Here is a 15,235-nt window from a genome sequence, read left to right on the forward strand (position 1 = left end):
ATTAAAGGAGCACACGACGTGGCAGACGCACTTGTTACTGATTGGCTTGCAGTGTTTGCTCAGCACAATGATGGCCATTATGACCAATGCGTAATAACACGTCAAGACTGCGTGTGCCCAGTATGTGCCCGTGTACACACACACATAGGAGATACGACACACGTGGTGGCACAGACTAAACAGATGACAATTAGAGGCGAGATGGAGACAAAGGATGTAAGTGACAGCCAGGGATGACTGAAGACCGAAGGACAGGCAGGTTGTTATGTGGGCAGAAATCCGAGTCACGGGACGTCTGTGACAAATGACAGACCCCCATCAGGGTAATGGAGACCACTCACTGACACGTGGGGTGGCCCAGAAGACTCTCGGGGGTCCCGTCTAACGTGTTCAGATGGCACAAAATCTGAGGGCTTTGATAAGGGGGTGTTAGGTGGGTGCTTTGACGCTCCAGAAGTTCATTATGCCACCCAGTGGATAAAACGACATAACACAGGAATCCTCCACCCTCCGGTGAGATATAGCGCCTTTCATCTGTCTGTCTGTCTGTCACTTTCTTAAGTTTTCATGCAGAGGATGTTTGACACAAAGAAGCCAATTGTGACCAACAAGCAGCGATGTGAAAACCATCCATAGATAAAAGTAAAAGTCGTCACACGTCACATAAGTCACATGTCACTTATGCAGGCACCAGTTTTTAAATAGAAACTTCTGGAATCATTGGAGCAGATCTATCGAAGGAACGTCAAGAAAGCGACCCCCGAGGGTCCGTGCCACCTCTCGTCAACTCAAAATGCTCACCAGACTCCGAGGCCTTCAAGCGAACAGCAAACCGCAACACAAAGCACAACCGCGCCGACCTCCTCAAAGGCCTTTTATGTCACTGCAGTGACGACACAAGTGCACCTCAAGGTGGCGCTGCCCATAACATACAAGATGGCATCAGGAAAAGAGGCAAAATATTTAGAACGATCTGCAAAATCAAAAATGGATTCTGTGACCAAGAACAGCGACATGAGAACATCAAATATAAGAAAAGACGAATAACAAATGAATGACGAATCCCAACACCTCGCCAGCCACCGACTAAACACTCGGGAACGCAAGCTGGCAGCTACTGAGCCACGCAGGAGTGGCTGTGCCTTCACTTCTCTTTGACAAACAGTTTCAGCTGGCACTTGCTGGCACTTGCTGTCACCCTGCTCTGCGGAGGTAAGCACTTCCACCCCGGGGCAAGAGGGGGCGCCGTCACCAAAGAGACCCGCCCACTCCACAGGCCCCGCCTCTATTTAAATGACGCTCGCAGCAGAAAGAACCAACTTGTGGGCAGCAGTCGAGTCCCCAGATTACGTTTACTCGTCGTCAGAGATGGCGGACCCCAACCCTGGACTGGAAATGTCACCGGACCAGGCGGACGACACCCCAGGCGGAGCTCTGATGTCACCCAGTGGTCCGTCACTGAGAGGCGTATGGGACAGTCGATGACCTCCGTCGTGACAGTCGCTTTGTCACTCCGTTAGTGAAGCCAGCTGGTGGTCCGATGATCAGCTGTGGTTTCTCACTCCAAGCCCCCACCAGTGAACCCACTGCACCCCGTTTTCGTGCTTACTACTTACACTGGTTTTGACTTCACGTGTACTGGTCCCATTTTCATTCCCGTTGCTGTGTTCTGTAAATGAGCTCCACTCTCGCTCTCATTTAGTTTCGACTCCCTGCTGATTCTTTTCTGTCATCACTGAAGTGACCTTCACGTTTACGGCTGGACGTCACTATCTGATGTCCCTAAAAGGAGACTCGGCCACCTGAACTCACACTGGTGACCAAACACACACCACCTTGTAGCTTAGTCCTCAGTAAGCTCTTTCTATTTGTATTCAAATCACACACCAATTTGCACTGGCATCCTGCCCAGGGTTTGCTCCTGCCTTGTGCCCGATGCCCACTGGGTAAGGCTCCAGCTCTCAGGATTAAGTGGACTTAGAAACGGTGAGGCGTGAGAGCAAAACATCAGCCGCGTGTTGATGAGCCCGCTTTACACAGAGGTGACAAGGACCACCCTGGGGGGGACACACGGCATATGAAGTCACGGGCAGCACTGCAAGAAATTCACACGACGCAACTCGGGCTCACGACTACCGTGGGATGAGCCACTTTGTGCAGCTGGAAACCAAGTTAGAGACCACTAGAGTGGGCTGAGGGGGCCGAGTGGGAGGTCGGCAATAAACTGGCAAACCCGCTGCAGCACCCGCATCACAAACGCCAAGCCGAGCAGCCAATCTGTGGTAAACGTGCAATAAAACGGACATTTTAACTCCTTATCTTAGAAACGTCGACGAAGAGTGAAGGAGATCATCGAGTAATTAAACACAAACATGAAACCTCTGCACAGAAAACCCGCCGTCTGTCCGTCCGTCTGTCCTTTTTTCTAGGATTTCTTTTAACATTCCAGTTGATTTTAAAACTTCTCTCCTCGCGCTACGCATTCTACTGTAGGATTTGTGCGAATCGGAGGGGAGGGGCCACGGGCTGAGGGGAGGGGCCTCCGGAGTGGGGCGGTCCCTCCTCGCCCAGACGTCTACCTGTCGCCACGTGTTGGAGCGCACCTCGCCCCTACTTGGTTTGTTTAGCAGACGTTAGCGCTGGCCATCGACTGACTGACGTTTCTGAGAGCCATCAGAGCTACGTGTGTTTGAGGGTCGCTGCTCAGATTTCACGGCCATGTGCTTTCTCAATACAATTCACTTGTTTATTATTTTTGATTTTCAAAGTTTCTCCCGTTTCACTACTGTGTGGGCAGAGCCACAGTGGACAGCCAGTTCATAATAAATTAAAGCAACGTCTAAAACTTGTAAAAAGACTCTTCAGACACCATTTTAAATGCATCTTTTCACACAAAACGAAACACTTTGGTTTGCTGTCATCGATAGCAGAATGAATTCAGTGGAGAGGCCAGCACTTCTCACCTTGTCTAAAGTTCACGTATTGGCAGCCCTGCCGCCAGTGTTCAGAGACGGCCATTTTATACTCAGGGTGCTTAACTGAAGCACAAATCAAGCCACACTTACAGACGTTTTCATCCAAAGTGACTTTCATAACTGAGTAAACCTCAGACTTTAGGAAGGAGGACTTCAGGCCAAGGTGACAAAACTGAGCACCAGCAGCGACTAAGAACTCCCGGGCTACAGAAATGGGACCAAACCAGTTGGCCGAACTTACAGGTGGTGATCAGCTGGGCCCCTCAGCACGGACCTGGAGGACCACCGGCGAGGTGAGCGGTGCCCCCTGCAGGGTCTCGTAACAGCAGCGTAATTAGCCTGAACCTGACCGGGACTAGCAAAGCATTTAAACTGCACAGCGGAGACGGCACGTCGCACCTTTCTAAACTAACCTTGAGAGCATTAGATTTTAAAATGCCATTTAAAAACATTCAGAGCGTAACAGAGATGTGTGTGCAGCTCCAACCTCAGAAGTCGTACCCTTTTAATATCAATTCTGTGAAAACGACCACTCGTGACACGGAGGTCTGTGTCCTGGGACTCGCCGCTACCCCGTTTGTGTGTGTGTGTGTTTTAATTTAGTGACACAATGACTGCCAGCTGTGACCCTCATTCGTTTTAATTGGCCACATGAACCGTGCATGAAATAAACGGAATTTCCTAACATAGCGGCGCCTGAGCGCCCATTCGTGTTAAAGACGTGGAAGTAAACGGACACACAGCCAGACAGACACACAGACAATCCTCGAGAGTCACAAAGTAAAACGTTTAAGAGACCACCTGCAATGTGAAAGTGGGCGAGTCCATCGGGTCTGACTTTGTGTTCAGAGTACCTGGGTAGCCACACGCGCTTTATTATTTTTATTATCGAGTCGTATTTTAGACGTTTTTGCGCCGATTTGATTTTGTTAAAAACGCGTTTCTGTTAGAACGGAGCATGAACGTCAAAGCAGCTCATGAGAAACCTGCGCACTTTTTTGGGGGGCATTTTCGGACTTTTTATGAACAAACTTCACCGTCAGCTTTGAAACATGAAACACCCCCCATTAAACTGCGGAGCGGAGCCCATAAAGATACCAAGCCGGACAAAAGACATGGGCTGGTATGTGAAGCGACCCTCCAAGACTCCTCCTCCGGGACCAACCGATCGCCGGCACACCGGAGGCGAGGAGGACCTTAGCGTGGGGCCTTGGCGTCAGTGGTCACCGGGCACCCTGCCGTTAATTTCTTCGCCTTTCTCGCGCTCACACGTTACACATCGGTGGTGCGTACCTGCGCCGTTTCGCATTCCAGACAGCCAGATGCCATCAGCCCGCCGCTCAGTTCAACCGGTCGGGTGCGCGTCCAGGACGACACGTGCAAGTGCAGAGGCGGCGCCGCCAGCAGCAGCAGCGCACAGAAAAGAAGAACTTCCGGTCGTTAGAGCAACGACACGTGTCAAAATAAAAGCCCTGACGCCTGGTCTGCTGCTGTCAAAAGGAAGAAAAGCAGATTGCGGCAGACACGGATGACGGGCCTCGCTTCCTCTGACATGTTGGTGCAAACAGAAAAATAAAAATAGAAACGTCAAGGCACAAAATGTGTTGGAAATGTAAAAATGAATAGTGATATTTGCACGACACTAAAGAAATCAATTTAAAAAGAAACGCCCTACTAGAATTGAGCTGCCAGACACTTTGGAACGGTGACACTCAAACTCTGGCAGTTACTTTATGAAAACATAAAAAGTCTGAATTAGAGTGAGGTACAATAACACGAGGTCTTCATAAGAAATATACATGATTTACTGCATGAAGTACATAAAAACAAAAATAGCTAAATCAGATATATTACATTTTTAAAGTCTAATAATTCACAGTTGTAATAGAAAATTGTCATTTGTCACCCTCTGCAGGAAGTTCATAGAGGGCTAGCAAAGGACCAGACCTCAAAAATCACATCACAATTGAAATCACGCACCTCGAGATACACGACACCCCACATGCTTAGGTTTGACCTTCTGGTGGTCCTGGAGGAGTCGTCGTAGAGGGTCACTTCACATGCCAGCCCTCCAGGCGAGGACCACCGGTGAAGAATCAGATATCAAACATAGGAACGTGTGATGAGCAGCCTTCAAATAGCAGCAAACGACACGCCACATGCCTTGCTTACCCCATTTTTTTGAAGTCTCATGACCCCTTGTATTCCACTGGGGTGAACCCCGGGGGTCTGCACAACTTCCATGTCCTTCTGATCATTTCTGCTGAAGACGCCTTATGGTCTCCTCTTTGTCACAAGGATGTCATTTTCTGCACCAAGTATGGTCACCTAAAAATGAGGGTTTTTTAGGGCCTGAAGGGCCCAAACATGAGAGGGAATCCCAAAAAACTGAAGGTCTAGCATAACTACACATCAAGAGGAATCAAACATTCCAAATGTTTCTGGAATGGCAGAAGACCCCAACTCAAACATGTTGTATTCATTCAAAGATTTAATAGGGTGGGAGTTTCTGCCCGATACAGAGGAGTACCACTGGGCCATCGCCCTTCATCCCATCTGGTCCTGGCTGGCCCTTCCCTCTCCTCCTCACTCTGAAGCCTTCATGTTTGGCATCATGCTCGAGACCCCCTGGACTTTCTACAAATTCCACCAATTCAATGCCTGAAAGGAAACTGAAGGTGACTGGCAGGGGACCCCGAGATTAGCCTCTGATTTTAAACGACTGCGTAAAGCGCAGCTCAGCACATTTTATGAGGTACTGGAGCAGGTTAACTCAGTTTTGCTCATCCGTTTATTCAAATTTCTATCAAGTTAAACTCCTTCATTCTTACTAAAATACGTAAAGGCGTCTTGTCTGCGTTTTGTATTTTTTTTGTGAGCCGTTTCGGCCACCATTTTGTCTACTGACGGCGTTGTCATTCTGCACACTCGTCGTCTTGGATACGGTCTCGGTAACTGGGGGCGTGGCTATGTAGATTGTGACAGGTTAGGGCGGCCTTTTCAGCGTCTCCACCTCCTAGCTGCGTACGCACGTTGCTGTCCTAATAAAACCTTTGACTCTCTCTTCACTTTTTGATGTTCGTCTCACGTCTCACTTTTGGTTGCCTCTGTTTTCGATATTCTAGTTTTGACAAAGTCTCGTGTCCTAATCAGCCTCTCACAACCTGCCAGAACAGCACATACGCTGGTGGGGGGCTCGGTGGTCTACAAACAATGCGTCCTCTCTTGATTTGACTTCATCTTGGTGCCACTGCCCCTTTCTCGTCTCTCAACATGGCGCCCTTAGACCACTACTACCATGGTCTACCTTCAGAAGGGTAACATGGTGTCTGCACTGTGTGATCCTCACCCACCTCTACGCCAGCAGTGCCCACTTCGCAGTATGCTTGGGTCTCTGCTTGGCTATGCCAGGACTGAAGGTCACCCATAAGCCTTGGCATTTCTTACCTTAATTGACACTGGGGTGGGTCTGCACTGTCCCCAGCAACATCTCCTTATGCACCTGACAGCTGTGCTAACAGACAGAACATTAAGATGATGAAAAGTTTTTATTTACAAATGTGAAGGAACCAAAAACAAAGGGGCTGAAAGTCTTCTTCCATGGCACCCAGCGGGCACCCGGGAACAGGACCTCCATTAGCTCGACTGATTCTCAGCGCCCCCAGGTCCATATTCCATTGTTTTAGTGTCGATATTCCACTTTGTGAGGGATGTCTTGACTTGTATTCTCTTTTTGAAGTTATTGGCACCACTGGGTTGTCTTTCTGTGTAATTATATTTGCCTGACACCTTCATCCACGGCCGCCTCTCAGATGCTATGCGGGGTCAGGTTTGTTTATTGATCTTTTCTCTCCAAAGCACAACACGGGATATTCTCTCACTTGTATGTCGGGTGCCTTCCTTCAACACAAAGCTCTTTTCAGTGTTGAATGTCGTCTCCCAACGCTCCTCTTTACTTGGCGCTCTTAAGGACGCGCAGGAGATTTCGCGTTTTGCTTCAGCCTTTGCATGGGTGGTCTTTAGGTGTCTTTTCCTCTTTCCAGCTGTTCAGTATATCACACAAAGTCTTCTCGAGATGTCTGGGCATCGTGGGCACCAACTTCATGACTGTGTTGTCATTCTCAATCATCCCTTCCCGCCTTCCCTCTTCATTACCAGCACTTTGTCCATTTTGTTTTCACTGCGTCAAGTTTGTCTCCTCAGTTGTGATTTTAATTTCTCAAGCACAAACCGTTCAGTGGGTCTGACAGCAGAATCGTTCAACATGTCGACAACGCCACTAGGGGCTTCTTTCTAGAGTGACTTGTCCCAAGGGTATCAACGTAACCGTTTAGCCAGAAGAGCCACAAAGTGCTGTTTAGTGTAAATTCATGTAGACATTTGAAAATCACTCCTCCGGAGAAACGTTTCCCACATGCATGAAAGAAATATGGCTTCTCACTAGGGGTCCCAAAGCAGAAGTGAACGCCCCCCTTAGTCTTGATATTTCTGTCATATTACTACATTTCCACTAATCTGCAGTGAGGGTTCATTGGGATTGCTGTGCTGCTCCTAATGCCCTCTTTTGCAGTTCACGTGGAATGACGTATCTGGCATGGAAGCGTTTCTTGAGTATTTGATTTTTTTGCCCATTCATTCCTAAAGCAGAGGAGTCACTTGTTGGAATTGGTAACACCTCTTGAAAGTGTTCTTCTGTCAGAAGTGTGCTGCTGGCGTCTTGTATTTATTTACAGTTACTCCCGTGAAGTACTCTGGCCGCTTTCTCATATCTCAGTGCGTATAAACGTTTGGCCATCAGCAGCTCACAACTGAGTTACTCTTTCCAGCTCTGTCAGGCAGAACTGCCGTCTGTCTGTTTTGTCCTCTTCTTCTCTCTGGTGTGAATCTTTGTGTGGACCTGAAGGTTGCTACTGTTGGAGAATTGTTTCCCACATTCAGTACAGGAATACGGCTTCTCTCCAGTGTGAATTCTTATGTGTTTGTTTAGATTGCTCGTTTGTGAAAACTGCTTACCGCACTCTAAACAGCAATACGGCTTCTCTCCAGTGTGAATTCTCGAGTGTTTATACAGACTGTTCTTCCGTGAGAAATGTTTGCCACACTCAGAACAGCTGTAAGTCTTCTCTTCAGTGTGGGCCGCGGCGTGTTTCTGCAGACTGCTCATTTGCAAAAACTGTTTGCCACATTCAGGGCAGGAATAAGGCTTCCCTCCAGCATGGACTCTGGAGTGCTTACGGAGACTACTTCTGTGTGAAAACTGTTTGCCACATTCAGAGCAGCAATAAGGTTTCTCTCCAGTGTGATTCCTCACATGAATTTTTAGGCTGCTCCTCAAACAAAATCCTTTGCCGCACTCAGAACAACAATAAGGTTTCTCTCCAGTGTGAATTCTTTTATGGCTGTGAAAACTGCTACGCCTGGAGAATCGTTTCCCACATTCGGGACAGAAATAAGGCTTTTCTCCAGTGTGAATTTTTCTGTGGCTCTGAAGATTGTGGCTACTGAAGAATTGTTTTCCACACTCCGAACAGGAATATGGCCTATTGCCAGTGTGAAGTTTTCTGTGGGTCTGAAGATTGCTCATTTGTGAAAATCGTTTACCACATTCCGAACAACAATATGGCTTCTCTCCAGTGTGAGTTCTCATGTGATTGGTAAGACTGCTCATGTCAGTGAATGCCTTACCACATTCAGAACAGCAATATGGCTTACGTCTGGTATTTGTGGTTTTAGATTTTTGTTTCAAGGTTTTTTCCCATTCATGGCAGACGACCTCCATACCTGCTGAATCTCCATCACATAGCCATTGCTGAGTGTTGATTGTGTCTACCTTTGTCAATGTCACAGGAGGTTGAAAACCATATGGCGCCGAGGCAGGTAAAGTCTCTGATCCAGATCTCAATTCTTTCACAATCTCAGTTTGCTGTGGTCTACGCTGAAGAGAGGTCTGAGGAAATGAAGACGGGGAGAAGGTCCCACTTTCTTGCAGATCTGTAGCAAGACATAAATGCATAATTTCATGTAAATATAAAAGAGGAACAACAACAGGTAACCAATTAGCAAACAGCAGCTTACAATTATCAGCAAACCTGGTATTTTATTTTTAAAGGTGAAAAGAAAAAGAAAAACTGGCTTGCCTAAAATCCTAAGCACCCTTAAAAACACACTGAAAAATAAAGAGAAAAGAAAAAACGATTTCAGTTGTGATCCGTCAATCCCGTCCCCATTAGTTTGCTTCGATTTCTGCAGGGTGTGCTCGTTCTTCATCCCTGGACTTTAGCAATGCGCCAATCAATTAGACAGTAAATGTTATTGGCTGATTTTCAGTCCATAAGACGACACACTGCTTGGTTAGGCAAACTATAGCAGGACGTGGGATAGTGCAGCGTCCTGCTTCCGGAAGTCAGTCTGTAACAAGAGAGACGGAGGAGGAGAGCCAGGCAGAGTTTACAAGAAAGTGAGAGCCAAGGTAATGCCTTTCATCTTTCACAAAATGGACGAAGTCGCTGAGAAACTACACACTCAAATCAACATGGCCACCAATCTGAACTTCAAGAGACCCAAAACCAACAACTGTCAACATAATGGCCCAGTGGAAAGAATCCTGAGTAACGTAATCCACTGAAGAGGCTGACAGACACAAAGTCTCTAGTTGTTGATTTTGTTGGGAATCTCTGGGCACAGCAGAATTGTTTCTTACCTGGCACAGGGTGGAGATCTGATGCTATTTGTACTTCTGAGGGTGGAAGGAATAGATTTGTTAAGGGAGCTGACGTCAAAACTCTAACGTGTAGAGGAAAGGCCAAATAATTGGAGAAACAATGTGATAGTGCCTATATGAAAGGAGAAGGGAGACATCCAGGACTGTGAAATTCTAGGGACTTAAAGCTGATGTCACAGACAATGAAAATATGGGAAAGGATAATCAGTAATAAAAGGCTGAGAAGACGACGGCAGAGGAATAAAAGTGTGGATTTATGCAAGGAAAAGGTGCAACAGATGTGATTGTCACATTGAGACAGATTATGGAAAAAACAGAGAAGCAGAAAGGACTGCTCACGACTGAACAGTTCTTAGTGGTCAGGAAAGTACAGCAGTTAAGAGGGCAACAGTGTAACAGTTCATTAATACGAAGGAGTACAAATGGTGTGAGTGGAGAGCTTTTAAGTAACGAATAAGAGGAGCGCAAAGTTAGAATGGACAGAGAAAAGTAAAATGAACTTCATAGAAGAACAAACAGCAGGCAGTCGAGGGGGAGAAGATTACAGGAGCTTAAGGGGGTAACAAGGTGTACAAAAACTGGAGAAGTTCTTTAATCTCATTTCTTTGGCTTATTTTTTAATTTTTACAATTAAGTTAAATCATTCAATTTTAAGTAAAAAAATGTTAAGGTAGTTTTAGTAATCCTAACTCAAACTTTAACAGTGAGGCCACTGCAATACAAATCCTGTTGGATGTTCAGATGACGGCTTGAAGGAGCCAGTCTTCTGCGAGAGCTACAATCTGCAGGAGATACCAGCTGATCCTTGAGCTGAAGAAGGAGTGGGCAGACCTGCGTTGTAGTGGAGAATTGGCAGACCACCTGGCCCAGGTGTCCTCCAGAGAGATGGTGTGCACTCCTAAGGTGGTGTGGGAGAAGATTTCAGATTAAACATGTAGACCAAGGTGGATCACAATCATAAGGAGCAACATAAAGGGTGCACATTGTTTGGGGGCATCAACCCTAGATTTGGAAGTGACGAACCATTCTCAGGTCCTTGCAGAGCTGGATGGTGTCTCTGAAGATTCTGAGGTGACAGGCAGGGATGAGGAGCCCCAACGGACCACCTGAAAACCACTTCCCAGAAAGAGAGAGGCAGCGATAGTTCATTAGAGGGGCTGGAGTGTAGGTTTGCTCCAGAGGCAGAGAATCTCACACTTCCGGGGACACAGATGGGAAACCTCCCTGGAAAGGTTGAGAGGCTCTTGGCCAGAGCGTGGTTGGGGGATTCATTTTTCATTGTCCATGTTGGAACAAATGACATACATATATATATTATATATATATATATCTACACATACACACACACATACGGTGTAACAGTTGTCATGGATATGTGCGAGTGTCACTTGCAGTTTGCACCTTTCCCTAGACCTGTCAATGATGGAATGGTGAATGTGCAAGGTCGGCCAATGATTCATGGGGAAGGGAGCACCTGGCTCGGAGGGCCAAACAGACTGTAAGGGGAGGAGCCGACCATATGTAAATCGGTAGCAGGAAAAAGGTGAATAGGAAAAGAGAGCGCCAGACCCAAAGAAGAAGCAGGAAGAGGGAAAGCTACTCAACTCGATGGGGAGGTCAGGTTGACCCGGGTTCATTTCAGTGAGAATGTTATTTCTTTTCTTATGGATGAGGTGAAGTCATTCAGGAGAGGACGTGACGGACCAGCATAAGGGACTGGGTGGCATTACATTTTCCAGAACACGAGGTACGACTCAGCGCATTCTTTGCCATCACAAACTGTAAATAATCCTGTTTAACGGTGAATTCTAAAGGACTCTCATTTCACTCATTTGCTTTTCACATTTGTGCATTGGTGGTGTGTGCTGTTAATCGTTTTGTTTCGTGATTCGTGTGTGTGTCGGGTTGCATTGCCGTATTATGTACACACGGGGTTTGTTTGTTCTGTCCAATGCCTCCTTTTGCAGCATAACAACACTCCTGTAACTCAACTTGACTTTCACTGGGGTGCTTCTGTACTTGCAGTGTTGGTCGCTCGCGCCCGGGATCATTTCTTTCTTTTTCTTCTTTTCTCTAAGACAGCAGGGCATGTTATAATCATGCCGGCTCATGGAGCATGGATGACATCTGAACTGGAGGGGTACCAATGTGTTTGGGAGACACAGGAGTAGGTTAGTCAAGGATTACTTAAACTGGGAATGGGGGTTCAGGGAGTTTAGGACAGGCCCAGTTTAGAACTGTACATGCAGGAACAAAGAAATGTGTAAAAATAAAAACACATAGTAATGTAAATTCTAACTAAAGTTTAAAAGTAAAATGAGTAAAACATTAAAAGTAGCTTGTCTTAATGCTAGAAGTATCAAAAATAAAATAAGTGAGCTGGAGTTGTATGCAGCGGAGTACAATTATATTATAACAACAAAGATGGCGAGGTGTATAACAGAGGGGTACACACTTATTAGGAAGGATAAACAGAACAGACAAGGGAGGTGGGGTTGCAGTTTATGTCAAATAGAATTTAAACACAAGTCCTCTTCAGCTGGACGACGAGGACGTGTGGCTTCATCTGGAAACCATTAGGTAAAGAGGCCTTATTGTAGGAGTGTGTTACAGACCGCCCAATGGGGACAATAATTTGAACACATACTCTTTAAGTAAAATTAAAAAGGCAAGTTTACTGGAGATTATTACAGTGATGGGGAGTTTGGACTACTTTAATATTAACTGGGATGAAAATAGAGCAGCACAAGAGCAGGAGGTTTCAGATGTATTCAGTGACTGTTTATTAACACAGTATTTTAAAATACCAGTTCAGGGTGAAGCCTCTCTGGATTTAGTATTCTGTAATAATCAGGATAGAACTGAGGATGTAGACGTGACTGGACCACTAGGGTCAGGTGACCAGAATATAATACAGTTGTCAGAGTTTTGAAAGCGTGCAGACACAAAGACTAAAATTGTCAGGCTGAACTTTGGTAAAGCAAATTCTAAGGAGGAAAGACTGGGATAAGCTTTTAAGTGTGGAGACAGTCAAGGAGCAGTGGAACAAGTTTAAGAATGTTTGACATGTAATGCAGGACAGATACAGACTGAAAATTGGAATTAATAGGAAATTAAAAAAAAAAAAAAACTCCACAGTTGATTAATAAAGAGTTAAAAAAGAAGCTGCAAAGGAAAAAACAGACAAATACGACATAAGGCTAGGCTAATAACTCCAAAGTGAACTGTAAAGCGTATCTGAACAGGAGGGCAGCCAGTAAGAAGGATATTAGGGAGACTAAAAGACAGTTGGAGAGGAATAGAGCAGATAAGGAGAAAGACGACCACAAGAGATTCTTTAGAAGTAAAAGAAGAGACAAGGAGGAGGTGAAGTGCACCAGAAATAGTAAAGGGGGATTCAAAGAAAACTTGCATCTTTCTGAGGATGGAGATAACCTCCCAGCAGTAACAGGGACTACTAAGGAGGTACTGAGGGATTTAGAAACTTTAGAGGGAGAAGAGCAGCTCAGATTAAATAGGCTGACATCAAACAGATCAACAGGACCAGATAAGATTTACCACAGGGTTCTTAAGGAGGTTAGCGAGTAGAAATAGAAACCCGTGACACATTTTTAGGAATGCATTGCACACTGGAGAGATTCTGAAGGACTGGAAAATGGAAAATATTATCCTATTATATAAAAGGGTGACTGAGCAGATCCAAGCAACTATAAGTCAGTAAGCTTAATGTGTATCAGAGGAAAATTAATGGAAGGAATTATTAAGGATAAGATTGAGCAACACATGGAGTTTTACTGAACAGTCAGTGTGGGTTCAGATGAGGAGGTCGTGTTTTACTAACAGGCTGGAATTCTATGAGGAGGCAACAAAAGGATACAAGCAGAGTGGAGTAGAGGAGATTATTGATCTGGACATTCAGAAAGCATTTGATAAGGTGCCGTACAAATCACAGAGGTTCTGCTCAAGGTTTACAACACACTGGTGAGGCCTCAGTTTGGGTCTCCATGAAGACATAACAGCACGAGAGAAGGTCCAGAGAAGAGCGACGAGGCCGATTCAGGACTACAGGGGATGAGTTATTAGGAAAGATTAAAAGAGCTGAGCCATTTTAGTTTAAGCAAAAGAAAATTAAGAGGAGACACATGAAAACTTCACAGAAATATTAGGAAGTTTTTCTTTACACAGAGAACTACGGGTACTTAGAACAAGCTGCCCCATAGTATGGTGGACAGTAGGATTTACGGGACTTTCAAAACTATTTTTTTGTTTTATGTTTTTAAGAAGTACAGGGCTTTGCTCGCCAACCCCCTGGCCGTGTCTGCCACTTGCAGACGTGTGTGGATTTCACTTTCACCAAACAACAATCTTTTAATTCTCGTGGATACGCCTCTTCATTGGGAGAAACACGACTTTTCCCTGATGGCAACACGAATTAGACGATCTACAAGTCTCTGACTTAAAGTTGAAATCCAAACGATATGTTTGATCTCTTTTTGCTGTTCCGTTATTTCACCGAGTAATAATTTCTGTTTGTTTGCACTAATGCGATCTTAAATCTCATTCTTTGGAATTTTAGTAATTCCATTATCTCTAACCCTGCTCTCATGTGTATCACGGCAACGTTTTTGAATTCTTTACAACGTTCTAATCTTTGTCTTTTATTTCTGTCTGTAGTATCTGTCTGAAAAAGTCACACCTCGTCCCAGGATTATTTTACATAATAGAGAGGTTAAGTGGATAGGAATGTCAAGCTTTGCTAAGCTGAGTTGCCTGTTCTAGTTGAAATTGTTCTGTTGCTCTAGCAGTTGGCTTAGGAACACATGAGATAAAGTTCTGTAGCAAGAAATGTAGAAAGAAGGGAGTACCAGAGAAGAAGGTGAGAATAGGAAGGATATGTGGGAGGTTCAGATGTACCACAGCACACCACAGCACAGCATTTTCGAAGGCTGCAGGGGACAAACAAGCACAGGGCACAAGGCTGAACAATCCCCTGGACAAACACGCAGACACCCACTAGGGACAATTCAGCGTCACCAGCTCAATTAACATGCACACCTTTGGACTGTGGGTGGAAACCCACACAGAGAGGACCCCAGGACTTAAACTCAGGTCTCATTACTGCACCACCTGGACCAGAGGTGGTATACGAATAAGAGAGATGCTGGCACGTAAGGGTTAGGGTTACATCAAGGATCATCATGAAGCCCCTATTTTTATTTTGACACTTATTAGGGATGCCACTGCTAAGGGAACAACAGATCAGACCCCATTGTGCTATTCGAAGACTACATTGTGCAACGTGGCATGTCCAAGAATATCAAGAAATGGAAACTGGAGGAGCAGAGAACACTGGAGGATAGAGGCCTTAAGATTAACAGAAAATAGGGAAAATCAAAACTTAGGACTCGTTTATACTTCACGCTCAGAACGCGTACGCGCCCGCATCATGGCGTTCCCAGCATTCCCATTTCACGCGTCCGCCGAGCAGGTCCTCAGAAGTTAACGTGACGTGTACGCGAGTTGCAGTACCAGCAAAAAG

The 15,235-nt window shown here is 45.6% G+C and overlaps 1 protein-coding gene across 1 annotated transcript in view; it reads right to left on the reverse strand.

Moving 5' to 3' along the window:
• LOC120538293 (zinc finger protein 208-like) overlaps positions 1-15,235 on the reverse strand; it is a 101,053-nt gene that overhangs the window by 18,003 nt on the left and 67,815 nt on the right. Inside the window, exon 8 of the mRNA XM_039767755.1 lies at positions 7,873-8,966. Coding sequence (XP_039623689.1) covers positions 7,873-8,966 — 1,094 coding nt within the window. The remainder of the gene's footprint in view (positions 1-7,872; positions 8,967-15,235) is intronic.

The sequence above is a fragment of the Polypterus senegalus genome, chromosome 10 (genome assembly GCF_016835505.1).
Source record: "Polypterus senegalus isolate Bchr_013 chromosome 10, ASM1683550v1, whole genome shotgun sequence".
NCBI lineage: Eukaryota > Metazoa > Chordata > Cladistia > Polypteriformes > Polypteridae > Polypterus > Polypterus senegalus.